This window comes from Aythya ferina (genome assembly GCF_964211825.1).
Source record: "Aythya ferina genome assembly, chromosome: 4".
Taxonomy (NCBI): Eukaryota; Metazoa; Chordata; class Aves; order Anseriformes; family Anatidae; genus Aythya; species Aythya ferina.
The window spans coordinates 67817222-67843605 of NC_140300.1; the positions used below are offsets into that span (position 1 = coordinate 67817222).

Sequence of the window (26384 nt, forward strand, 5' to 3'; positions counted from 1 at the left end):
TGACTTTTGCTGAAGGCTCAGCTGATGCTGGTGTGCATTGCTGCTCAGTGCCCTGCTGTGCTGGCCCTTCAGGCTGCTCTCACCAGGAGGAAACATTGAGTTGCTTGGAGGAGAGAATGGACCTTTCCCAGCCAACTTTCTGCTTTATTTCAAATCTACATTAGCTGACGTGTGTAAGCCGTGAAAGAACTGGCTAGCCGAGATGTTTGTATGATATCCTGAGAGCTAATTACAAACAGACCTTTAACAATCCAGTCAATCCCCATCACTGAAACTATAGTGCTAAAGCAAGGGGTGGAGGAGTTTTCACATACATGGTGTATTACCTTTTGCTCTGGAAGCCTAGTAGAGATGCTCTAGCACCTCTATCTTCCCAGTATGCAATTATTGCTCTTTTTGATTGACATATCAGTACCTCGGAGCTGGTCCTTTTTGGGTAATTTCGTAAAGCTGCCTCTTCTGAATTATTTACTGAAATAACAGAGTTTATGAACAAAATATAGATGAATGGCTTTTTTGGCTAAAAGAATAAATTTTGTATATATGTCTGGAAATGCTATCCACTTGCAATGTGAAAACCTAGTGATGTTTTCCTTGGGATGTGCACTTAAATCTTGGAGACTTGCTGTATCGTTGCAGACGCAAGTATCACTGACCTTCTCATGTTGGAGGGAATATGATACTCTCTGGTCAGTCGAGTAGCTTCCCTGTGAGGGTATTTCTTCTATCGACACATCTACACTGCAGAATGTGGAAACTGCTGATTATTGAAACTTCAAATGACATTGATTTGTTTTGATACATGCAACCTGATGAAAACTGCTGCTGCTGCAGTTGACAGCCCAGCTCAGTTTATAACTCTGTCCTGGATGGCGTGGGAATAAATAACTGGAAACTGCTCACATGAAACTGATCACAGCAAAGTAAGGATTTGGGGCAAACCAGTCTGTACTGGCAATTTGCTTTTCAATCACTTGCCATCAGGGAAGGCTAATGTGCTGTTTTTCTCTGCTTGCAAATGTAAGGCACGCTCTTGGCAGGGTGATGGAGACAGAAGGGTGTACACAAATGATTTGGGATGCTGTGCTCATTGATGTCAACTGGTTGCTGACCTCATGGGCAGGACGGAGTGCTGTGAGCACTTCTGGTAACTCCCAACACCGCCTCTGTCACTCTCTTGCTGTGTGCTGAATTCTGCACCTCACTTTTTATTGCATACCCTAATTTACACCTGTTCAGATAGCTCAGTAATTACCTCACTTCTGCTCTCTGGCTTTTGTCAAGTTCTGCGGTAAGGGCCATGTTCCCCCAAAGGGACTGTTGCAGTCCTCAGAATGCCAGTTGAGGATTAGGAGTTCTCCTGTCCTTCAGACTACCTGTTACAAACACACCTTTATCTCACAGCAGGGACCTGTTCCCTTGCTAGAAGCTCCTGGATAATTTGGGGGACTAAATAAAGGGGAGAGCTGAGCCCTTCCAAGAGGTGATCTTCCATGGAGCAAAGTATCTGGAAAAAGGGGATGAAGACGAGCTTTGTGCAATGTGTAATTGCTGCATTTCAGGGAACTGGAGACTTGAGAAGAGTGGCATGCAAATAATCTAGATTTAAGTGCGCTGACATTTATGTAATATTAGCATCAATTCTGGGAAATGCAGTGCATAACAATGGGTGTTACGAGTTAGGAAATACTTTACTTTGGCATTTAAAACTGCTAACTTCTCAAACTCCTTGAAATATGCTTTTCTAGCGGCCTGTTTTTTTGATTTATTTTTTTATTTTGATTTTCTGCCAAATAAGTTTGGGTCTTCCAATTTGTCACTCTTTTTTTTTTTTTTTTTTTTTTTTTTTTTTTTTTTTTATAGAGTAAAGGGAAAGGAAGTTGTGCAAGAACCTAATCTATATTGCCTTCAGATTTTTTTTCCCTTTGCCTTTCTTAGCCTGGGGGCACCTGTTTTACTGCTGAAATAAGTGTACCAGGTGGTTTTGCTCTGTTTGTTTTATAAGAGAAATTCCACTCAAGCCCATATTATTTGCAGCATTTAGCAGCATTTAAGGATGATAAAATCATAAGATGAGGTGGGAACTATGGGATTAATAGGAGCTAGGTGTTCATTTATATAGATATATTAAAAAGAAAGAACATTAAAAACTGAATATGTACACAGGATATTTGTCAGAAAGCTTTCAAGGACAACCGATAAAAGCTTTAGACCATGCATACCAGATGCTATAGGTATTTTTAGGGATTACTTGTTTAAAATTCTTGCCTCTGTTTGAGTTTTATAAGTTCTACATTTTAAGTTTGTATCCATCCTTTTCCAATTTTTCTCTCATCATACCAGTCCTTGATAGGCTATAATATGTCCCGGCCTACCCTGGCTTTACTGTGCCCATCTCTGGGTTTCTGTTAACCAGGAAAGCAGGCAAGCTTGTGTTATTGGTACAGCTGTAGGAAACGCTTCAGAACAGAAACAAGCCGCTCTTTTAGAGAGCGATTAATGCAGTCTAGAAGTGAGGTGTTTGGTGAAATCACCCAGAAGATACCACTTGGGCTGTCCCCATTACTTTCCATGCTGCAATGCAGCAGAGCCAAGTTTGTTTTGCTAACGAGGAGAGCTGTGCATGCAAACCACATGGTAAGGAGGAGGAAAGGTTTTGAGCATCTCAGCAGTAACTCCAAATAGACATCAAGGAGGACCACCCCAGCTGTCTTTGAGGTCTCTTGCTGTCACCCTTCATGCCTGATGCTCCAAATGCAGCCCTTTCAAGGGAGACAAGATTGCTCCAGGTCAAAATTGCAGAGAAACCCAGAGGTCCTTCCACTTAGCGGTGCCCTTCTTGGATGCCACAATGAAGGTGAATTTTTCACCATCATTGAGGGAGGAGAGCAAAGGCTGTTAAACCCCAAGTTCTTTGCACTGATGTGCTTGCATCAAAATCTGGATGCAATTTAAATCATCTGAATAGTCCCCCAGTGTTGCATTGAGCGTTCAAGAAAAGTAAGTTTAAAAAACCAAGGAAACCTCAGAGTGTATCTTGGCATCAAAATCATGAGATTAAAAAACACTCCTTATTTCTAGGGCCTGACTCATGGTTTCTGAATGCATGAGGGTGGCAATGCTAGCTCCTATGGTCAAGTAGCATTATAAATATTTCAGGACTTTAGGGCACAGAGCTGTGCCAAATATTTTTCTCTCTTTTTTTTTTTTTTTTTTTTTTTTTCTCTTCTCCTCCTAACTCCTGAAACTACTGCAGTTCTCTTATAACTTGGACTGTATGTAATTAAACAGGCAGAAAGTAAAATCTCTGTTTCTGAAAATGGAGAATCAAATCTAAGTATTTAAATCAATTACACAGTGAATGAAGTGTTGCTGACTGTCTAAAAGCTGCTTTACTGGGACATGGTACATGCAGTCCAGTGTATGTTAAAGTGAATTGCACAGCAGCTGGCTTGCTAGAGACATTCAGAAATAAACAGTCCGTGGCATGTGTAGTAGAATTTGACCCTGTTAGGAAAAGAAGTAGGGCAAAGCGTCTGCTCGGGAACAGCAATTCCAGCCTGCAGAAGCACACGCAAAGCGAGTAAAAGGGGGAGAAGGGGGAATCACATGGGGTCTGAACATTTGTTTTTGTCCACCAACACTGAGCCTTGGGTGTCCTGAAACTCATTCAGCCAAGTTGTAAATGAATTGCCCTTTGGGGGAAGTGGTTTTCTGTGAGCTGTCCTGAGGTGTAAGCCCTGAGCATTGAAGGCTGGAGGTGGTGAGATGCTGTTGTGTCACCCGCGGGGTCACCTCTGGCAGCACAGGGAGGAGTGGGCAACCTCATAAAATTCTCTAGTGCCATTTGCCAGGAATCCTGAACCAGGTTCCTCTGTGCTTTCAAACGAGAACTCGAGCTGCTCGTTTGCCTTCTCTGATCACCAGATACATGTGTGTAAACCAGCCAAGATGGAAGTGCAGGTGGAAAGCAGTGGGTGGTGGGTCTCTTCTGTCCTGTCTGCAGTGTATGGACTCAGCAGGGTTCTATACTGGGATGGAAAATAGAGAATGAATATGTACTTATTTCTATAATTTGTTCATCACGAGTGTGGTGGTGTGTGAATGAATCCCGGGTGCAAAGGTAGAAGAGCCCTCAGTCCATGAGGAATTTCTGGGCATGCCTGTGTGTTTTTTTTTTTTTTTTAATTTTCCAGACTGGGAGGGATGAATCTTCAGCTAGAGAAGGTGTTGCTCCAGAAAGCTTTGGTTTGTTTTGTTTGCTGCTGTTTTCACAAGTATGTGTCATATGTGGGAAATCCCTGAAATTAGGAGTAGTAGTGTGGCAGGCAAGATGCTGAGCAAATGTGGGGAGAAGTAGATATGCAGATAATAGCAACCTGAACTTCTTTTTAAGATGTCTAAGAAATACCTTGCTTGACTATAAGCTTGTAATTCTTTAAAAGGCAATAGAACAAAGATGCTGGAAGAAAGTATGGAAAAGGTCTGCATGATATTGCATGAATATCTAAGTTTAGCTTTGGTGGCTGGGCCCAGACATTGTAAACTGTATGGGACTAATAGGTGAGCTAGCAATTTCACTTTCTGCAGAGAGGAATGAATAATGTCTACAGTCTGCACTTCATTTCTCTATATGTGACTGTTCAAAATGAGGTAACTAACAGCAGTGTAACAAGTAGCACACCACAGTTACTGCTCAGACATAATTTTGACTGGCTCATCCAACACGTTTATTCTGAATACTGAATTTCAGTGTAAGAACAGGTTTAATATTGTACAGTTTAAACTGTCTTTGACTTTTTTTTTTTTAACTAACTCATTGTGGAAAATTGGAATTAATACATTCCCCTCGAGTGCAGCTCTAACCTTAATATCTTTTCCTTTCTTCATGTGGTTCACTTTCTGTATATAGGAATATGACAGCTGGCATGATGCCTCCTTTTTGAGTTGTGCAGTTTAACATTTCTGGCAGCTGGATATGTGTGGAAAGCTGTAAAGTGACAAATCTGTTTCTCATACCTTTTGTAGTCTGTTTTTCATCAGATGGAAAAATGTTAATACCCACTGAACTTTCCTCCTTTGGCTCACCCAGACAGTAATTTACTATAGCATTTCCTGTACATTGTCTCTGTGTGTGGAGCTCACGCTTTCCATCCCTGCTGCCTTGCAGAGCCTCACCAAGGTGCTGCATTGTCCCCAGGCTACTTGGGGTGTTTTTGCAGGACAGCACCAAGCAGCTACGTGGGGTGGTACTCTAGAAAACTTGTTCAATGGAACTTATCCATCATCCGAAACAAAATCTAAAGTGAAACTTTACTTTCTGCATTTGTTGCAATGCTGCTGCTGTTTCCTGTATGTCTTTGCAAGCAAATTCGTTAGAACTTTTGGAGATTTCCTAGTCAAGATGCAGCCAGCCTACAAAAGGTTTTTCTCTCCTTTTAAAACTGGCACCCTTCTGTGATTTCATCGATGACTGCCTTGGAAAAAAAATAAATAAATGTTTAGACTATCCCAAATTTTCCACGTGTTAAAATGTATTTTGGTGATAGCAAACGAATATTTTTAAAAGAGGTGAATATAACTCTTGTTTTCAAGAGAACTTTATTCACTTCTATTAATGTGTTTTGGCTTCAGAAACCTGCAGACGAATGAAGAATATGGCATAGAGTTGATTTGGCAGTTGAGTGAATATTTTAGGTTTCTTCAGGCTACGTGAAGGATTTTGTGTTGTTTGTGGGCAAATACCTGATTTTAGCCAACTCTGCCATAGTGCTTTAGAGTCTAAGCAGATGCTGAATTTTTGAGTCCTCAGAAGCCCACGTATTGGGATCATATGTGATCTGGCAAGCTCTCCTCCAGTAAGTAATCACTTTACAATGGTTTTAGGATGGTAAGCTTTACCTTCTCTTTTTCTTTTCCACTTGGGCACTTAAATACTAACTGTGCACACAAATTCTTCAGCAGTTAGAGCATTCCCAGTGCTGGTATAGCCTTGCTATAGAGCAGAGGGCTTTTTGGGGGGATGGAGCAGTGAGAAGCATTGAAAGTAGCTCCAAGGTCTCACCTTTGGCACAGAGATGGATGCTGTGGTGATGAAGGTGCCTGGAGGAAAAGCATGCAAACCTTGTTTTCTGACAGCGGATGGAGAGTCCTCTCTAAAAGTTTTCCTTGGCTAACCCACTTTAACAGTTTATTTATTAAAAACATGCAATGTTAAGCCCAGAGCTCCAAATTTTTGAGATTTCAGTCAGTAACTGTTTCTCTACTAAAGATGCCTTTTTTGCTAAACTCTAGCTTTCCAAGCAAGAAAAGGTTATCTTTTTTCTTTAAAACAAAGCTGAAAAGTGTTTTTAGCCTTGTAAACATGCCTTGCCCTTCCATTTTACTACTGAAACCGTAATTCATTCTTCTTCTCATCTCTTCTCCTCCATTTTTTTTTTTATTTTTTTAGGCTTGGAGGTCTCCTCAGACCTCAAATATTTCAATTGGGTGGTGAAAAAAATCTTTGATTACCTGATCCAGGCTACAGAGAAAATCTAAGGACCAAAATGTTAACAGCCACACCCTTGAGGGAGGACAAGGATACCACCAACAGGCAGTACACTGAAAAATTAACTTAAAGTATTTTCTAAGATGGATTTTGAAATCGATTTTGAAACTTCATTTAGGACACTATTTTCTTTTTGTCAAAAATATCTTGTTGAAATTCATCAGAAGTCAATATGTAAGTTATTGCAAGGATTAAAGAGACCCATGTTGACATAGGTAGGTTTTTGTTTACTAGGTTTTAATACAGACATGAAAAAATATGTATTGCGCGTGCCTCTGCATGTTTTATTTCAGTGCTGCAGAAGGATGAGGAGAGATGTTGCAACACTAGCTTTTTTGTCCAAAGCACAAGCTGACCTGCCGCCAGCAGAGGCTGGAAAGCTGTCATGTAAGGATCTGCTAAAGGAGAAATCAGCGGTGGTTTCCTTAGCACAACGTTCTATTGACATCTACCAGTTCTCTAACAAAGATGGTAACAAATATCAATAGGGTTTCTCTTAAAGAATTTTTCAGCAAACTACTGTTACCAAAATATAGACTTTTTTTTTTTTTTTGAGGTGAGCAGCTCTGTCTGGGACACATTCTGTCTAGGAAAGCACCAACTGCAGCCCTTGGTCCAAGACCAGAAGCTTGCTTATGGAAATAAAACACAAAATACATGCACTGGCAACCCCCTGGGAATGGGGGGAGTGTGGCTGCCAGGTCCTGCAGGACAGCTTAATTCATGCAGTGGTTTCCTATGGCTTTCCTATTCCTTCTCCTACCTGGCAACAATGTCATAAATGGTGATTGAATTGTACTTGAATATATTCTGAAAACCAGCGTATTTGACAGTTGTTAAACTTTCTTCGTGTTTTTTAAGCCCCCTCCTCACCGTCTCTCGCTGGGGTCTCAAAGGAGGAGCGATGAGTTTCATTGCCAAATTAAATGCCACTAAGTGAGAAGAATAAGTGGCAAAGGTCCCCCTTTTTCTCGTTTTGATTGTTCTACTCTATTGTTTTTTAAAAAAAAAATAGACTTTTTTCCTCCTGCTGTCAAGATCATTGCAATACCTGAATAAAATACCAGCCCTTGAAGGGAACTAGCACACCACACTTCACTGGCAGTATTGTGCAGGATGCTGCTTTGTTTCATACAATTTATTTTTGCTTAGTGTTTTTTTTGTTTTGTTTTGTTTTTGTTTTTTAATATGAAACCACATAATTTATTTACCACATGAAGCAGCAGTGGTTTGAAATGCCTTGGTGTTTCACTTTTTCATGTCACGGCTCACTCAGGTAGTGCTCTTGGCAGTGCCGCTGCTGTGGGTCAGCCTGTCCCTTGCCCCGGTCATGTCCTGCTGCCCTGCACGGCCTGGCTTAGTGCACTGCATGTGATGGGCACACTGCTGAAAGCTGTGCTGGCACTCCCTGCCCTCTGCCTGCTGCCCTCCTGTGTTTCCCTGTGCCCCTGGAGTAAGGGAGCCCTTCATTTTGTGCTAGATACCTGTGTGCCTTATGCATTTCTGCTTTAAAATGGGGCTTCTGCTGGGAAGCTGTGAAGACCCAAGACTGTGTAAATTGGGAGAGAGCTAACATGTTTTACTAAATGTTAAAACATTTATAAGAAAATCTGAGGTATGAGGGAATGTAGAGCACCATAAATAAACAGTTTGCAACTGAATTTCATTTGTCTGCTCTACAATTTATCTGCATTCAATCTGAGACCCCTTCCAAGCATCTGCTGTTTTCCCCTTCCTTGGGATACCTCTGCACATTCAGGTTTGGCAGAAGCATTAACTAAAACCTGTCATTCTCAAAAACTGAGCACTGTGGCCCTCTGCCTGCGTTGCTTCACCAGAGTGCTGGAGACGAACCTAAAGGTTGGCTATCAAGCAGCCTTGTAACATAATACACTGGCGATGTATTAACGTGACGTACCAGCTCGATGTGCCGGGGTTTTAAATAGCTTGCATTCATCTCCCCAGAGTACTAGAGGAAAGTTTAGACCCTTGCTGAGCAGCCCATACCAAAGTTGGAGCTTGTCGTTCAACACGTAGCTCCTGGGGGCACGTGTGTCCCTCCTGGAGGCTCTCCCTGCCCCTAGCTCTAGCTTGCTGCTGCTGTTTCCTCTTCAAAACTGAAGTACAGTGACAACTATGGAAGCAAGCTCATTTCCTATTCTGTATCTTCCCCCAGATAAATGGCTACTCATCCTTGTTGCTTTCCACCCCTGGTATCACTAGACTAGGCTAGAGTGAGTTTATTTTTATTTGTAGATGCTTAATAGGAGTAAAACAGCATTTGTCTGACATCAGGTTTTTAGGCTGCTGTGCTAAAATGTTTCCAGTGGATGATGCTTAAAATCTGAAAACAGTATTTAAAAATACATAGTTACACAGAACCAAATCAGAGGAGAGGACTTCTATGCCAGTAAATTTTTCATTTCATCAATCAAAAAAGAGATAAAGTAGATAAATATATATATATATATATATATACTTTTTTTTTTCCTTCAGGGAACACTGTTATCTGGCTCTGAGACTAGCACTAATTTCTTCAGGCAGAATTCTAAGAAATGAAGGGTTTGCCTAGGATTGCTTTTGAATGATTTGCGTTCATGTGGTTCATGATGTTACCCAAAACTCTCTTCCAGTCTGGGGTGGCTTCCTCTGCAGCTGCAGGTGTCATTAGTTGGCCTTTATAGTTCAGAGAGTTCCTAAGCCCCTTCACTAATAATAACCCTAAGCAGGAGGGCATGGTTTGAAGGCAGTCTGTATGGCTGCAGCCCTACCGTGGCCCTGACCCCATGTTCCCCCCGGCCCATATGCTACTGCTCATCTGTTCGTATGCTCAGCTGACACTATACTTCGTTTTAGCTGTCAGCTTTTCAATTAGCACCCTAAAAATTATGTTTCCGGGAGAATTACTTGTAACTGCAAGGCTTTTTATAATTACTGTTGACACTTTAATAGCATAAACTAGAGGTTAGCACGCTCTTTTGTTTTGGTGATGTTTGTCTAATCCTACCCCAAGGACACGAGTTTCCCCTCCTGTGCTGGGAAAGCAACTTTCCATTGTTCCTGGCCTGAGTTAGCTTCAGTGGTTTGAAGGGAGATGCTCTGCAGCACATCTGAGCAGTGACGCTTCATTACAAATATTTATTTCCTGTAGAACTTGGCCTTTCTTCATCCTCCTGCACACCTTTCTGAATGCAGTGGGCCGGGTTGCCCACCCACTGTTGTACGCAGGTCCCTCTCTCCTCCGAGCTATAATTAGCAGGTTGTGATGGATGTGACGGGCTGTTTTGTTTTCCGGCAGATTGTACTTATCGCTGCTGCTGCAGCCTGCCCCTTAGGCTGTTGAGTTGCTGTGTCAGTCTTGTCTTCAGGCTGATGAACACCAGCCTGCCTGCATCTCTTCCGCAGCAGCAGGAGGAGTGACAGCAACTTCGTGTTCTGGGGATGCTGCACTTTGTGTTTAGGAAGTGCTCGTGACACTGACCAAGATGCAGGGAGGTCTGGCCTAACAGCAGGGAGGTTCACCTCTGCACTTGTTGATGCTTGAACGCAAACTTTCAGCTGCACCAGGGTTTTCATGTGTCTGCTTGGTATTTAATTTTGTTTATATTGGTAGCTTTGTCTCATCTTGAATAAAGAAAAAAAAAAAAAAAGGAAAGATCATGTTCTGCTGTAAGCTTTGTTTACTCAGAAAAGACGTTTTTTTTTCCCCCTCAATTTAATCGGAATGTGGAAGGAACTTTCGCCCTTGGTACACATCCTGTGCTGCTGTCATTATATCTGCATTTTATACGCTTTCAATTCACAAAGGCTTGAGCCTCCACACTGCAATTAAGCACTGCAGATTAAAGAGGTGCACTTGGTTTGCTTATGCATCTGAAGGGCTTGAAATGTAACTGCCTCAGCAGTTAGCATGGGGGTATCATGCTCTTCAGTGTGAGTCATTGCTACAAAATACTGTGCTGCCAGTACTGTTCTTTCCCTTGGCATGTTTAGTTTGTTTAGTTAATGAGAGAAGCACTTCAGAGGTAATTAAATGCTTAGTGAACTTCATGGTAGTGAGAGCTTCCTATAAATGGGAGACTGAGGTCCTCTGAGTGCTCGGGGGCAGCAAAACATCTGAAGGCAACAAGAGCTGCTCAGCTGTTTGTTCTTCCGGATGAACAAGGGCCTGTGCCATAGGAAGGTCTCTTCTGAGCACACAATCAGCATCTGGCAGCCAGCACAGCCAAAACTAGGATGGAGGCTTCAAATCCACCAGGCAACCCAGCACCAATGTTAGATGGGAATTATTTGTATGCCTCATTTGACCAATAACTCTTAGTCAGGGCAGCAAATAGCCAGTTGTTGCTGTGCTATTAGTAAGAGTGGACGCTCACATGTGTGCAATGGAGTGTAATGTCCTTGGTGCTGCTGCTCTTGTTGAGGAACATCATCCTGGTAACAGTGCTGCAGTGCCTGTATCCATCGTCCTCTGTGTCTGCTTGCAGTGTTCATGCGTTCATTTGGAAGCATTTGCAAGACTTACCTTCCCCACATGTTGTGGAAGTTATCCCTAACTTGGTTGCTGCCATCATTTAGATTTTAGGAATAGGTGCTGCAACGTGCTACAGTCGGTGAGTGGGCCTAGAAGAAGTAAAAAAAAAAAAAAAAAAAAAAAAGCTGTGTTGCTTTTTGCTTCACTAGTTTTATCACTCAGCCTTCTGTATTGAACTCTTCGACAGCACAATCATTAATGCCATTGTGGTCTCTGGACTGTGTTGTGGGGTAGAAGGGCTCTGGGCAGACCTGGGTTGGGGAGATTAAGTGTAAAGCTAATCAGCTGGTATCAGATCTGCAAGGATGAGTTGTCACCTAAATGCCCAAGCTTTGTGTAACATCAGCTCAGGTTCCATGCAGAAACATGCAGTTTGGTGTCGTGGTTTCAGGGAGTGTGCTCAGACCTGTTTATTCCGTGTTTCTGTAGTGGCTTAGACTTTCAGAGCCTTCCCTTGCAACAGAGACTGCCAGTTACAGGAGTTCTCTTGTGGTAAGGGACTGGACTCCAGGTGAAAACTGTGAATGCCGTTTCAGTTCATGCTCCGAGTAATCTGTGTTGCAAGAAGGAAGATCAGTGTTTTAGTTCAATCTGATTGCTCTGCCAGGCCACAGGGTATTTTTATGTGAATGGGAAAAGAGAAAAACTCTAAAGCCGCACTAGTCTAGTATCCCCTCACCTCATCTGAGAGTGGGAATGAAGGGATGCTTCTGAGAAATAGTTTTATTTGCAAGGATTCCAGTTTTATTCATTTTCCTGCTTTGGTCTGTTTAAATTTTGTGTGTGGCTCTCACCTGTATGGATTACTTCTGTTCCTTATCTCTACTCAAAAGGCAGTGCCAAAGTTATCTCTGTAGCCTGAAAGCTGACTTGGATGACGCTCTTCTGAGACATAAGCTGCATTGTATCTACTGTGAAATCTCAGCCCTGCTGAACATTTTGTTAGAGCATTCTTTGATTTTTTGGTCAAGAGATTGCAGAAGATGTTTATCTCCTTTGCTTCTTGTGACCACTTGGCTGTACATTAGTGGCTTGTATCATAATGTCCAGAGATGAGAACAGTATGGTTCGTGAAAGTGTATTTCATTCTTCTACAATTACTGCCTGAAGAGGTTTAAGGGTAATCTTACTGGAAAACTGGAGGACAAAGAAAAAACGCCTCCACCAACACTGCAGCCGTTCTTGTTCAGGATTCACTGCTTGTTATTACCAATTGCAAGACTCCCGCTGCTAGTAACAGGAGCTGAGCTCGGATGTGATTGTTCCAGGTTAGCTTGAATTATTTTGTTAGTAAAACAAAACTCTGAAGTGGAAGTTCGTACATATTAAAATAATTCTGGTAACAAATTCAAGTGAGGGTATATCTTAATATTTTTGTAGCTACTTAGGTGTTTATGTATTTATTCAAACGTCTTATCACAACATGTTGTTATTAATGCATGAAAATCCCATGTTGCCATCATCAAAAGTATGTTTAGGTATGCTGTAACTGTGCTATGTTGCCATTTAAATCTGGCAGCTCAGAAGACAGAGCAACCATCCTTGGGCTGCCTGGGAAAGCCAACTTTTGAGTGGGTTGGAGGTGTGGGGCTGTAACTGAACACGGGTGAGAGGTATTAAATGCTTCCAGATCGTTCAGACTCCGCAATGGCCAGGCAGGACCGTGTGCTGTAAATCTAGGACCTCCCTTTGGTGGCTTGCGTAATTTTAAGATATGTGATGCCTTCTAATAGGTGGCCGGAGAGGAATGTATGAAGCTGCTAATTTCAAGGAAGGCATGATGAATGGCTGTGTGAAGAGCTCAAGTCTCTCTGTATCTTTTTTTTTTCATTGTCCTGCTGAACCCATTTGGCTAAAAAAAAAATAACATAGGTATATAAATGAGGAAAAAGCCTGCTCCTAAAATTGGTTTGTTAACCAGGCAGCAAATATGCAAACGGTGCGTTTTAGGATTGAAGTGGCGTGACCCTTAGTGTCACCAGCTCATATGACAGGTGGGCACAGCTTGCCAAAGGTCACCGGCTGCATGTTATATCTCCCTTTCTGCTGCCATACATGTGCTTATTCTTGCCTTCTGCCCACAGAAGTAGGAGTCAGCATGCTGTTGCTGTTTGGGGACTGATGGCTTCTGCAGTGGTCTTCCTTGGGAAGCCATCGTATGGAGCCCAGTGGCTGTTCTGCAAATGATCAATATTAAGTACTGTTATCAGCATTTAACAAAAGGAAAAAAAAAAGTACAAACCTGCAGACCTTCTATACCACTTGTCTTGATCACTTTGGAGAAATGAGCAGATATTGGGGTCTGGTGGTGCATTCTTTAACCTGATAAAGCTTTTGCCCTGCTTTGTCTATAATCAGCCTCTATAAGAAGATATTTTTCAAAATGATAAAATAGTCTTTCAGCACCAAAATTCAAGACTGGAAATTATTTAATTTTTTATTCTCCTTAGATGTGATTGTGATGTAAACTTTACAGTGAATTTTTGTGGTAAATATATATATATATTTGTGGTTTATATATATATAATATATATATTTATATATATATATATAAATATATATATTATATATTATATATATATAATATATTTTTTTTTCATAATGGAATTTCAAAATGTCTTGACTTGAGTTTTTGTATATAGGGTCCAGAGAAAATGACATATAATCAAAATAAATAAATACAAATTTGCCAGAGAGCTGACATGACTGTGGGGCTCTATTTTACAGGATTCCCCTGGAAGTTTAGGTTTTGAGTGGCCAGGCACTTTGCACTGCATGGTGATATGCTGACAGCAAGTGATAGACCATTGCGGGGAGTAGATTTGAAGGACTACGTTTTCTTTATTGTTTGTGGTGCTGTTTTGTTTTGTTTTGTTTTTTCTCTCAGAGTTATTTGATAACTAGCTTCCAACTTTATTCATTGTTTAGCTGTGTGGGTAACTTTCTGGATCTCCAGATGTCCAACTAACAAAACACATGTTGTGGCATAACTCAGTGCAACTCACAGCAGTGAAACTCAGAAGGCTGCAAAAGATGTAGGCAAGGTTCATAGTGGCAGCAAATACACCAGTGTTTTCCTTTCTGGAACTTCAGTAAGGAAATTTTGCAGTGGTTTATATTCAGTCTTAATTTTCAATGTGTTTGGCAATCAGATGCTCAGGAGAATTCACCTAAAATAAGGTTCTTTGTTTTTGCAGTCAGAGTATTTGTCCTAATTTGTCTGGACAAATGTATTTTTGTCACATCCTGCCTGAAGAAAATGCTGATAAACTTCATATGGCCTTCTCATACAGGTCGTTGATAGAGGGGGAAGAATGCCTTTTCATTTCTAGGTGTACATCTCTGTGTTAAAAATACATACACAATTTTTATTTACGTTTGTATATATATCATAGAATCACAGAATGGTTTGGGTTGGAAGGGACCTTAAAGACCAAACAGTTCCAACCCCCCTGCCATGGGCAGGGACACCTCCCACCAGACCAAGTTGCCCAAGGCCCTATCCAGCCTGGCCTTGAGCACCTCCAGGGACGGGGCATCCACAGCTTCTCTGGGCAACCTGTGCCAGTGCCTCACCGGCCTCTGATCAATTGTCAATCACTCATTGTTTTGAGTGTCTATATATATAAATGTGTATTAAAAAAACAAAGTAACATCAACAACAACAAAAAAAAACACTGCAGCTGTGTAATCTGAAGTCATGTAATTGTCATGTTTGAGGTCAATCAAACTAAAACTGTTATAGAACAGAACTTAGAACATTATATATGTTCTGTATAAACATGTAAGCTAGAAATGCAAAATTAAATCTGAAGTTGTTATATGTTCTCATGAGCTTTATTAGCTTGTGATAAAGATTTTTGTCTTAGCTATAAACAGCTGGAATGAATTTATTAAACAATGTGCAACTCCTTTAAAATGTGTTTCTTATTTTCTGAGGGTTTTTTATTGGATTTTTTCCTTCAGTATTTTATATGTTGGGTGTTTAGCCAGTAAGTGTCTGGCTTAAAGTAAATGTCTGCTCTAATATTCCCTTGACATATAAAAGGCAAGATATCCACTAGGATTTACTAATGACTCCTATTTCTGTTTTATTTCTTTGTGCTAGAAGTTTGTACTTGACTAATCCTGAGGAGTTCTCTGTCCACTGCTTTAAATGAAGGCACAAACATGTACGGCTGTTGATCTGGAGAAGGTTGTATAAAAAGAAAATCAACTCTGTGATGTTGAGGCAGTACATCATCTCTTTCTTTCAAGCTGTCTTCAGAAGTTGATGCTTTCTCATTAATCAGGTTTGCAAGACTGCACTTTGATTCTCTGACCAGGTTGCAAAACCTGCCAGCTGCTCCCTTTCTTGTTTTTTTCTCAGCTAATACAACTTTTTCCTCTTTCGTCCTGGCTGCCCCAAAGTTCCTTCCATGTGGTTGCCAAGACATCTTCCTTCATTGTTGCTTGAATTACATCACCATCCTCCTGCAGTCTCTAAAGTGATCTCTTCTCTCCATCATTTAGTAAAAAATTGTTGGTCTTTCAGTCACATTTGTATTTCTCACATCTATTGTGTCACTCCTGGCCAGGATTTATGTCACTAACTCAGAATTTATTTATCTATCTATTTTTTCTCCCTATAAATGACTTCTAAATATGTCCTAACTTTCTATGGAGCTGATGCGGTGGCACCCATTGCTGCCTGTGGGTTTAAACTTGAAAGTGGACTTCTGCTAGACGTTTAGCAGACTTCTGGTTTGGGATAACGGTTAAGTGAGCTGTACTCCCTACACAGATTTTTTGCCCATAAGGAATGCTCTTGGTGCCTGAACTTGCCCCTGTTTTTCTCTTTACTTATGTGGTGCAGCTTATCATTATCTAAATTATACAGTCTTTGAAGCATGTAGGTTGTTTCTTACATGTTTGTTCACGTCTGTTCTCTTTGTGGATAAGAGAAAGTGAAACAGCAGTTCACTATCATGAGGCATTCAATTTGTAGTAGCATTTTCCTGCCACTGGTGAAGCTGTATTAGTTTCTGTCAGGTGAGGTTTCAGTTCACAGTTCCCCATGTACTTCATCTGTTCGCTTTGCTTTCATGTGTGGGATTGCTTCATGAGTTGTATTTCCTTCTCACCACTGCCATGTGTGAGACTCCTCTTTGCATCCTTCAGCCCCTCTTCCCATAAGGGGGACTCCAAGGCAATAAAAATAGGGAACTCTTTAATTGAAATTACACAGAATAAAATATTCTATTTGTATTCCTATGTAAGTGTGTATTCTGGAAAACATGGGGCAATTACATTATATTTGATGCAAGAAAGGCATATCCTATTGAGAGGGACCCTGAAACCTGTATGGAAACACAATGGGCTAATAAGATTATTAGGGAGATGGATGTTCAGTTAGTTGAATTAATTTTATCATCTGTAAATGAATAAAAATAATCCTGTTTGGGAACAGACAAAGCACACAACTATATGCATTGCAGGGATCTTCATGTGTATGGCCTTCATGCCATGGATTTTTTTTATTACTATTATTTTTTTTTTGTTCTTCTAGAAGAAGCTGATATCAGTATCACTCGATACACAACTTAAACACAATTAGAGAAAAGCTTTGGTTTGGGTTAGTTCAGGAAACTCCAGGGAAAAAACAAATAAACAACAAACAAACACCTAATTTTGTAACTTTCTAAGCTGCTCATTCCAAGAGAGAGGCATTAGCAGTCTTCTGGATGTAATGCTGTGTGCTCTTGATGGCCAAGACCCTGGCTGCTGCCTGCCAGGGACGTGCCAGTGTCAGCAGCACTTCTCATTGTTTGCTGTAAAAATGTCAGGTACTTGAAACTTCTGTTTTGATGCAAGCCAGGTGGCTCCTAAAGTGATGTCTCTTCAGCAGTCCCAAGTAGTTGTGCGCTTTGGTTGTGGAATTAATGTGTTGGGCATCCAAAAAAAAACAACCCTGGAAGAGAGACTCTACAGACTCACAGCTCACAAGAGCTAAAGCAGCCGTACAAAGTTTACATTACATTTCTAGCTACGTTTTCATTCCATTTCCTCTTTCTGTCTCTCTGAGAAATTAACTAGGCAATAATTTTTACCCACTGGCATATAGTCTCCCAGGGAGAAACCTGGATTAGTTCTGTAAACTCTCTGAACAGAAGAATAATCTTCAGAGAGAAGCCAGCCAGTTAAAATAAATAGGGCTCTGGGGCATGCCGGCAGTATGGGAACACAACCGAGCTCCTTGAGAGAAGGCTTACTGAAAGCTCCTAATTTATGCTCCGAAATATCTGCAGACATTCTGGCACGTAACCGTAAATCACTTTCCGTCACTGCAGTATTTAGAAAATGTATGTTTTTTTGGAATTGCCCACCACCTTCTTCTTTTAAATCTGACTGTAGCCATGATGTCCAAATTGTTTTGCCATCATCCTTTCAACAGCTTTATTTTTGACATCACAACTTTATTTCTTCCCCAAATCAGAATATTACTTGGGTCCCCTGAATATCAGGATACACAGGTATTGCCCATCTCAGTGATAATTTTTATTTTCTTCAGAGCTTCAGGTGGGTCAGAAAAGCAAGACCAGATGTTTAGCTTTGTTAGGTGCCAGTAGAGATACGCTTGCATAGAATAGTTGCTTTATTCTTTACGTGAAGTGGATGAGAGTTTTGACTCATTTTAATAATCCTTTGAATTCCAGCGGGTATATACGATTCTAGCTTATACCTCAGTACCTGAATAACATGTTTAGGCTACATATAAAATGCATAAACTTTATCAGAATTTATTGCTGCTTGTTTAGTTAATTGCTTCCCTTTCATAGAGAACTTAGAGATGAAGAAGACACCTTTTGTGAAGCCATCTGCCTCCACTTCCTGACATCTGCAGCAGCTGGGGGGGCACAGATGAAACCTGCTCGCAGCAGGGCAGAACTGCAAAGCACCCATGATCAGTCAAGCTGTGACAAGTGAGGGATGGCACTAGCTAATAACCCTTTGGCATCAGCACGTGGAAACCGTTCTTGCTTATTAGCAACCTGTTGTGGGGCAGGCATGGGAAGCTGAAGGCTTGTTCTTCTGTTTCATCCCCCTGGCATTCAAGTGGATCTGTTTAGCATCAGCTGATGAAAAACAGAAGACAGCGTATTCAAAAGACCTATGCATCGTGCAGTTATCATATTCCGTAAACTCAATCAATGGTTTTAGATTTTATTTGGCATCAACCTAATTGTGTGCGAGCGTAAGTGATGCTGCTTGGTGCCTCTTCTTGCAGCAACTGTTGTCTTTGTGCTTCTCTGTAGGTGTGTAGCTCAGTGTTTGATGTGTGCAGGGATGGATGAAGTGATTGATGTGTGCATGTATGTGACAGTTTATTTTTTTTTTTTTTTGTGGAGGACTTGATAAATATCAAAGGTTGAAATACAGTGAGAGAAAAAGTTTGAGAAGAAAAGAGAGGGTTGAAACCATATATCTTATGTCTATAAACCATATGTCCAGAACACATGAACCCACAGGCATTCTTGGCCATGTTTGTTTAGAAAGAAAACTCCAGCTTTGTGTTAGCTTTTGTTTGACACAGCTCCTGAATGTGGGATGATAGGGATACGTGGCACAATCACATTAAAATATATGTCGTTGTTGGGGTTACTGCCGAGGATAAATGGCAGAACTGAAAATGAAAAGCGAGATGTGGTTTTGTGGGTTCCTCACTAGCGAAAGGCTTGAATGCCTGTGGGCTCCCTCCAGCCTTTCTCTGTGGGCTACAATAAGTTGAAGAGCTGTCTTGGGGAAACTTCAGTCAAGCCATATGCTGCTGTGCTGCAGTGAGGGAGCTGCTGTGAGTGGGGGAAAAAAAAAAAAAAGGATGAAGCAAATCAGGAGGACCTGGAAGGGCAGGCTGGAGGCATAGCTAGTCCTTTCCCAGGGATGGTAGCTGATGGCGGGGTACAGAACCAGGCTGAGAAGCATGATTGATGCTTTGCTTTATGTTGCATGTTGTCCTCAGTGATGGCTGGTGTGCTCTGTTCACCCTGGACTGCAGGTTTATCCATCAGTCTGGGAGCACCTTCAGAGTTAGAGGGAGAAGAAGGCAGGTGGATGAAGGCAGGTGGGGAGCATGGGGCAGTCTTCTGTGGAGAGGCAAGGGCAGGGCTTCCTGGCAGTGGGACATAGCAAAATACTCTAGTAATCAAAAAAATTTTTTTTTTTTTTTTTGACCTAAGCTAATTCTGATACCCGATTGGTTTGGGGGAAACCTTCAGCATATTTACAGGATTGCCTCATAACCCATTTTGTAGCCGGTTGTGTCAGCGGTTTCCACTGCAAACCTTGTATTACAGCTCTTACACCTCAGCTGTATAAATTTGATCTGGACTTTAAAATTGGCATGTACGTTCTTGATTTGGAAGCAAGTATTAAGGCTGGCTGGCTAATCTGTTGGCTATGTGAATAACACTGCCGTAGTAAAGGCTGCGAGGAATATGATACAGGTCTCAGTTTCCAGCGAGAGCAGAGGAAGCTCATTTGCCACAAAAAGCAGGTGCTCTCCTGACTCTTTCAGTACTTTTTATCATGCAGAAGTGGTAAGCTAGATCCCAAGGGTACCAAACCTGTCAGGAGTCCAGAGTGTAAGTGGGGTTTTTACTTTCTGACTTGCAGGGAATGAGCAAGGGGAGCAGCTTGGGTGAGCTGTCCCAGGAGGTAGGGCTGGCTGGAGCACACTACCCTATTTGCGCTTCAGGATTTGGGTGTTAGATTCTAGGGCAATGTGCTGTCGTGTCTGTAGGTTGCTTTGTGCAGGGCACATGCCCTTGTGTTTTGGGGCAGGCTTGTGTGCTCCAAAATTACAGCAAGGGTTTCTTCCCTGAGCTTGTAGTGAACCACCGAAGGGGTGCTTCCTGGTGTACTTGGAGCTCTACGTGTGTTTGAGAGCATGCTGTTAAATACCGCAGCAAGGTGGTACTTTGCTCAGGTTGGGCAAGGTTAGGAATAAACAAGGGAGTAACAGGTCACGAGTGTAAATGGTAGCATCAAGTGTGTTATAGCAGGGAGATAAAGCCTCTGCGGTTGCAACATCTGCATGCAAAAGCAAAATATTTGATAAAGAGAGGTTGCCTATTTACTTAGTTTGTGGTTCTGCAAAGTTCTCCTGTAATGTTATTTCCGTATGTGGGTGTACTTTTTTTTTCCTTTAATACTTTAATGTAGGAAGAATGCAGGCTGAAAGGGAAGCAAGAGTGGTAGTGATTAAAGGTCATTGTCTGGTTGACTTTGTTCTGATTATGCATTTTTTTTCAACTGAATTGCTATAGGCAACCACACGCCAGAAATGCTTGAGGGGTAAAAATCAAGCTGGAGGGATTTCAGAGATCCCAGTGAGTTTTAAATTAGGCACAATGAATGCCATTCTGTGAGAGGGGAAGTTACAGATGACATTGAAGGATGTTTGTGTCACAGGGGAGCATTATTTGCTGTTGGACTACAAAATAGTTTCTTTGGAAAAGTGGTTGTGATGCACCACCACACGAGCCGGTTGTAGCTACAGTTGATTCGAGGCAGGCGGCGTGGGAAAGATAAAAGCTTCCATCTCTATTCAAGTAGACCTTTGTCTTATGAGTAACTGCAATCTGAGTGTCTAATTTATTACTGCATAAAAGCTAAGTAATGATATGGTCCAAAGAAGAGATTCTTGTCAAGTTTTCTTCTTAGTCATGTGAGGAAAAGGAGATGGTTATATGCTAATTAGAAATGAGTTAAGCTACAAATTGCATTGATTCAGAGATAGGTGTGCATGTATGTGCACACACAATTTCCCTAGAAAGAATCTGTTAAAATACCTTGTGAAAATGGAAAGTAAAATTTTTTCTTTATGTTGCTTATTGCAAAGTGAAATGATAGGCTAGCTAAAATTTAGCCCAACAAAGCGGTCATATTGCAGTATGTTTTGGTCCATTTGCTTTTAAAAATCTGGGGGTAGAACTGTGCTGGGATTGTTTCGTACTGTTGCCTTTGAAGTTCATCCTGGAACAAAAACTAGTTTATTTTATTTTTTTTTTTTATCTACATTTGGAATGTATTTTTGAGCAATATTTGCAGTTCTGGAATTCTGATGTTTAAAAAAAACAGCAGTGAAAAAATTGGGTTCAAATAAAACTCAAGTCTATTATTAGATGGGTGATTTTATAAGTGTTTATTAGAAAGCGTCCTGAGTGTCTCTGGATGGCACAGACTGGATTTTGGCTTTCAGCCATGAAGCTGATGGCTGCTGAGGGATGAGAAGAGGTTTGCTGCTGGGGACTGTGGGAGTGATTGGTCTCAGCAGGTGCCTGATCACGAAATGTCTCTCCTGCTTGCCTCCCTCTCTGTCTCAAAATGAGCTTCCCAGAAAATATAGACATGCAACTAAGTAGGAGGAAATGTTTTTGGTTTGGCAATTTTGTGGTTTTAGAAGTCTGCTGCGTAACATCAAAAAAAAAAAAAAAGTAGCTGTAATTCATTCTTGATTTAAAAAAACTTTCCTCATACTGCAAGTACAGAATTAAAACAGATACATCAAGGATTTCAAGAATATTTCTGCTGCTTAGAAATTAGTTTGACTCACAGGTAGCCTGTTTTATAATTTTTAACAATGGCACCTACTTTTTTTCTTCTTTTTTTTTTTTTTTTTTTTTAAGCTTCTCTTGGATTTTTCAGGATGTGGGTGGAAAAAAAAGTGAAATCAATGGAGTTAGTTTCCACTGCGATAAGGAATATGGGGATCCTTTCTTTTATTTTTGGTTCAAATATGTAAACAGTTGTACATACAATCCCCAGTATGTACACGAACTTTTTGTTGTGATGATAGTATGCAGTTAGAGAACCTAAGAAATGTCAAAACCAAGGCTCCTGGGTATAGAAATTTATTTGCAGTGGGGAAAGTGATCTAAATTATTTCAGTGTCCAAATTCCTACTGCTGTGTTCAGTGTGTGCTTATTTTAAATTATTTTTATGTATCTGTTGCTCTGATTGTATTGCTCTTTCCAGTATCTGCCATAAAACTGTGCCCTGTAGCTGTACCACTAGCTTGTTACAGCTGCTTCATGAAGCAGGGATGCTGGCCGGAACTGCCAGGGAAGACTCGTGCTGGCGATGAGATTTCCTAGAAGTACCAACCTCACCTCCCTTCATTAGTCAGATCTCTTATCCCCAAATCTGTAGGTGTTACTTGGAAGTTTTATCCGCTATATAAAGATAAGGAGATTACTGCTCTGGCATCTCTCTGCATACACGGTTCTTCAAATAACAGTCCAGTAATTTGTTAATTCAGCCGCGTTTGTGACCCTTGCTACCTATAAGGCAGATTCAGTCCCCTGCTTGCACGGCAGATCTCTCACAGACATGGCCTGAAGCTCTCCCTGCTTCCTGGGACGTGTCTGCTCTTTTTCCTATCTTCAGGACATGCTTACCAGCCCTATTTTTAATGCAATTTCAGCTTGGGGTTTTGCTGAAAATTTTACACCTTTCTACCACTTGTGCATGCAGAGTTTCATTGCCAGAAGGCAACAGTTTAAGAGTGACTTCTTGAAAGGCACATCATCTGGTTTCTTGTGAGCTGGCCACTAGAATTGCGTAAGTAAAAAGTGAGTTTTATTTGTTTGTTTTATTTTACACTTGTACAGAAGGTGTACTCCCCCTGTCCCCCAATGAAAATATTAAGAAGCCTGCTTTTGGAGTCTTGCTGCTCGAATGCTTATGGGTTGCCTTCTCATCACTAATTACATCATATGTGGATTGTGCTCATTTGCCTATATTCTGAGAAAGCTGGATTTTATTCACTTCAGCAGTCCAAATACAAGGCATGGTGATCCTTCTGACCTTTAGCTTTTAACACCCTTACGTTCCATTCCCTTTTCCAGACGTTGCTGTCAAATGTCAGTAGCAGTTTAGAGAACTGTTTATGGCCTTTTTCCCCCCGCCAAGGTTTGAGGATCTTCCCTATAAATAGCTATGTTGGTCATAGTGTTCTGTGTGCTCATGGGGTTTCCTGACCTGGGTTTTATAGTAATTGGCTCTCTTACCTCAAAAGTTGGGTCTGAACTCCATTTTTTTTTTGAGGAGTTTTGGCTTTGTTGTTGAAGTCTCTTGGAAAATGATCCACCTCAGAAATTGCAATTCTGATGAATTTAGCAAGCCCAGAAGTTTTCTGAAATTAGTGTATCTTCTTTTTCTGTCTGCCTTCCTTGTATGGGGTTTGCTCTGCTGCCTTCCACTTGTTAGCAAAATTCAATTTCACTTCTGGGTGAAATATTTGTGTTCACCTACCATGCTGAGGGACTAACTGCGATTTTGAATCTGACAAGATGACAGGTCTTCCTACCTTTCACTAAGATAATGTATCTGATAAAATACAATTAACAGCGGGCAGAAGGATTTTTCAGGGTTTGTTTGAATTTTTGTCTGTTATTTTGAGTATTAGGCAAAAGTGTTTGTCTTCAGATGCTGTCAGATACATATCACAGCTGTCTTGTATTGTCCCTGAGTTTTTAAGGAAGACTTAACCACATCTGGTAGGCTGATGGTGTACTTTCCACAAGTCTATTGACAGGTGACATCCTTCTCATATCACTGTTCAAATACAAATACAAAAAGTCCCTTGTATTCTACGTGTCTCTAACCCTTTGCCAAGGACTGTTTTCAAGATTTAGCCTTACTTCAGTTGTTCTAGAAGTGTTGTGGAGACTGATGACTGTAGTTTGTGGCTGGTCATTGTTGAAAGGGGTAACTTCTTGGTGGCTACTGGATGCACTAAAAGAGAGGCTGTAGACAATGTGGATGAAAGGCTTACTTCTGCCTTCCCTGGAGAAGTTGCTTGCTATTATGTGATTTTGGCCCAAGGAGAACTCCGTTTTTGGAAATGAAGATGAAGTAATTTTGTCGCTTCAGCACCTCTCTGAAGACGTAGCACTTTTTTTTCAAGAAACAGACTCAGACTTGCATGCAAAAAAAAAAAAAAAAAAAAAAAAAAAAGAGTTGTAAGGTTTTGCATGCATAACGTCCAAGCATAGAATCATAGACCTAAACCTCCCCTGATGCAACTTGAGGCCATTCCCTCTAGTCCTGTTACTAGTTGTCCGTGAGAAGAGGCCGACCCCCACCTCCCCACACCTTCCTTTCAGGTAGGCCTGGCAATGAAGTCTCCCCTGAGATTCGTCCACACAAACAACCCCAGCTCCCTCAGCCGCTCCTCACAGGGCTTGTGCTCCAGGCCCTTCACCAGCTTCGCAGCCCTTCTCTGGACATGCTCCAGGGCCTTGATGTCCTTCTTGCAGTGAGGGGCCCAAAGCTGAACACAGTGCTCGAATGTGCGGCCTCACCACAGCAGAGTACAGGGGGATGATCGCCTCCCTGGTCCTCCTGGCTGCACTATTCCTGACACAGGCAAGGATGCTGTTGGCCTTCTTGGCCACCTGGGCACACTGCTGGCTCATGTTCAGGTGAGCATTGACCAGCACCCCCAGCTCCTTTTCTTCTGTACAGCTTTCCAGCCACTCTGCCCCAGTCCTGTAGCGCTGTATGGGGTTGTTGTGGCCAAAGTGCAGGACCCAGCACTTAGCCATTTTGAACCTCATCCCATTGGCCTCTGCCCATCCATCCAACCTGTCCGGGTCCCTCTGCAGGGCCTTCTTACCCTCCGGCAGATCAACACTTCCACCCAGTTTGGTGTTGTCTGCAAACTTACTGAGGGTGCACTCAATTCCTTGAAGAAGCAATTACAGCTTCTTGACTGTAGGAGAGGGAACACAACTGGAAACAAAGAGGGAATTTGCACCACACAGGATTGCTCTCTGTAGCCAGATATAAAGTGATCAACAGATTGAGGACCATGGGTATGTCAATGCATAAATCTTGCTATGTGTTGCCTTATTTTTATTTGTATTCTTGGTAATTAAACCAGTTGAATTCAAATGAAAAGATTAATTTATTGTTCAGTCAGGGTCAATAATGTGAACTTTACAAAGGTTTCTGTTGTTAAAGTGCTTCATTCAAGTGGACCAAAGGCAGTTGAGTTGAACTTCAGCAGTGACCTTGATCAAAGACATGAACTTTTCAAGAGGCCTTTCTTATTCTGTTCTGAATGTGCTGTGGGTGGCTGGGATTATAAACCAACCAAGAACAAGGCAAAACAAAGTCCTCTAACTGGCCTGTCTGCAGTGTTGAACTTTTGACTTTCTAGTATTTGCAGCTGGGGAAAAGTCAGTTTCACTACTAATGACGTCTTCCATACACATGAGCAGCCATTGACAAATACATAAACTTTGAATAGATGGCTTACATTGAAAATCTAGTATGGAAAAAAAAAAAAGGTTTAACCTTCCTCTCTTCTCCTCTATGAGAATTTTCTGATGTGAAGAGATAAGAAACTGAAATGTAGCATCCAGGAAATCTTGTGTGTCAATCCCTGTGTCAGTCTCTTAGTGATTGCTGTCAGCCAGTGAAGTAGAAGTCGAGTTTGGTTTTGAAAAATGGATAATGCTGTGCAATGCTTTTCCTGTCATTCACATGAAATAAGAAATTATAAACATTGCTTTACCAGAAAGAAAGATTGTAGATATACTGTAACTTCCACAGGAACATCCTCACAAAGGAGAAATGATAACTTTTTATTTTCCATTTCCGTTTTTATGAGCACCACAGTGTATAAATAATCTTTTGAGGTCCTGAATGACTTATGTTTATATTCCTTGAATACAAGTTTCTCATTTGCCATTTTCATGGTATTTCAGCTTAGTGACGGTGGAAAGGCAGCTCGAGCACACGTGGGGATTGGCGACGTGGTTCTCACCATTGATGGGATAAGTACTGACGGAATGACTCATCTAGAAGCACAAAACAAGATCAAGGCATGTACAGGCAATCTGAACATGACTCTGCAAAGGTAAGGCAGCTTTTCTCTCTCTCTCTTTTTTTTTTTTTTTTTTTTGGAAGGAGAATTAATCATCATCGTAACAGTTGTTTGGAGGATAAAAACATGTAAGTGGTTTGGCAAAGTGCATAGAGTTAAATGGCCGTGATTGAAAGATACACTGCTGTAGCCTGAAATGTGTCTTGATTTATAGCATTTTAGAAAACTTATTAGTTGTTAATTACATGAATAGACAAAGACCTTTTCCAACCTTCTGTCACCTCCTCTATATTGTATGAAATCTATTGCCTCTTTGTTTTGAATTTCAGTTTCATTAACAGTTTTTAATTAAAAAACAGGTTTCACCAGACTTTTTCTGCTCTATTCTTCCAGTTGACTGGGGACATATCTTTTTGTGTCAAGT

The 26384-nt window shown here is 41.2% G+C and overlaps 1 protein-coding gene across 20 annotated transcripts in view; it reads left to right on the forward strand.

The window, feature by feature from the left end:
• Nucleotides 1–26384, forward strand: part of PDLIM5 (PDZ and LIM domain 5) — a 130719-nt gene that overhangs the window by 13268 nt on the left and 91067 nt on the right. For all 20 annotated transcript variants that reach the window (XM_084518547.1, XM_084518549.1, XM_084518533.1 and 17 more), the window contains exon 3: nt 25842–25993. In XM_084518547.1, the coding sequence (XP_084374673.1) occupies nt 25842–25993 (152 nt within the window). The remainder of the gene's footprint in view (nt 1–25841; nt 25994–26384) is intronic.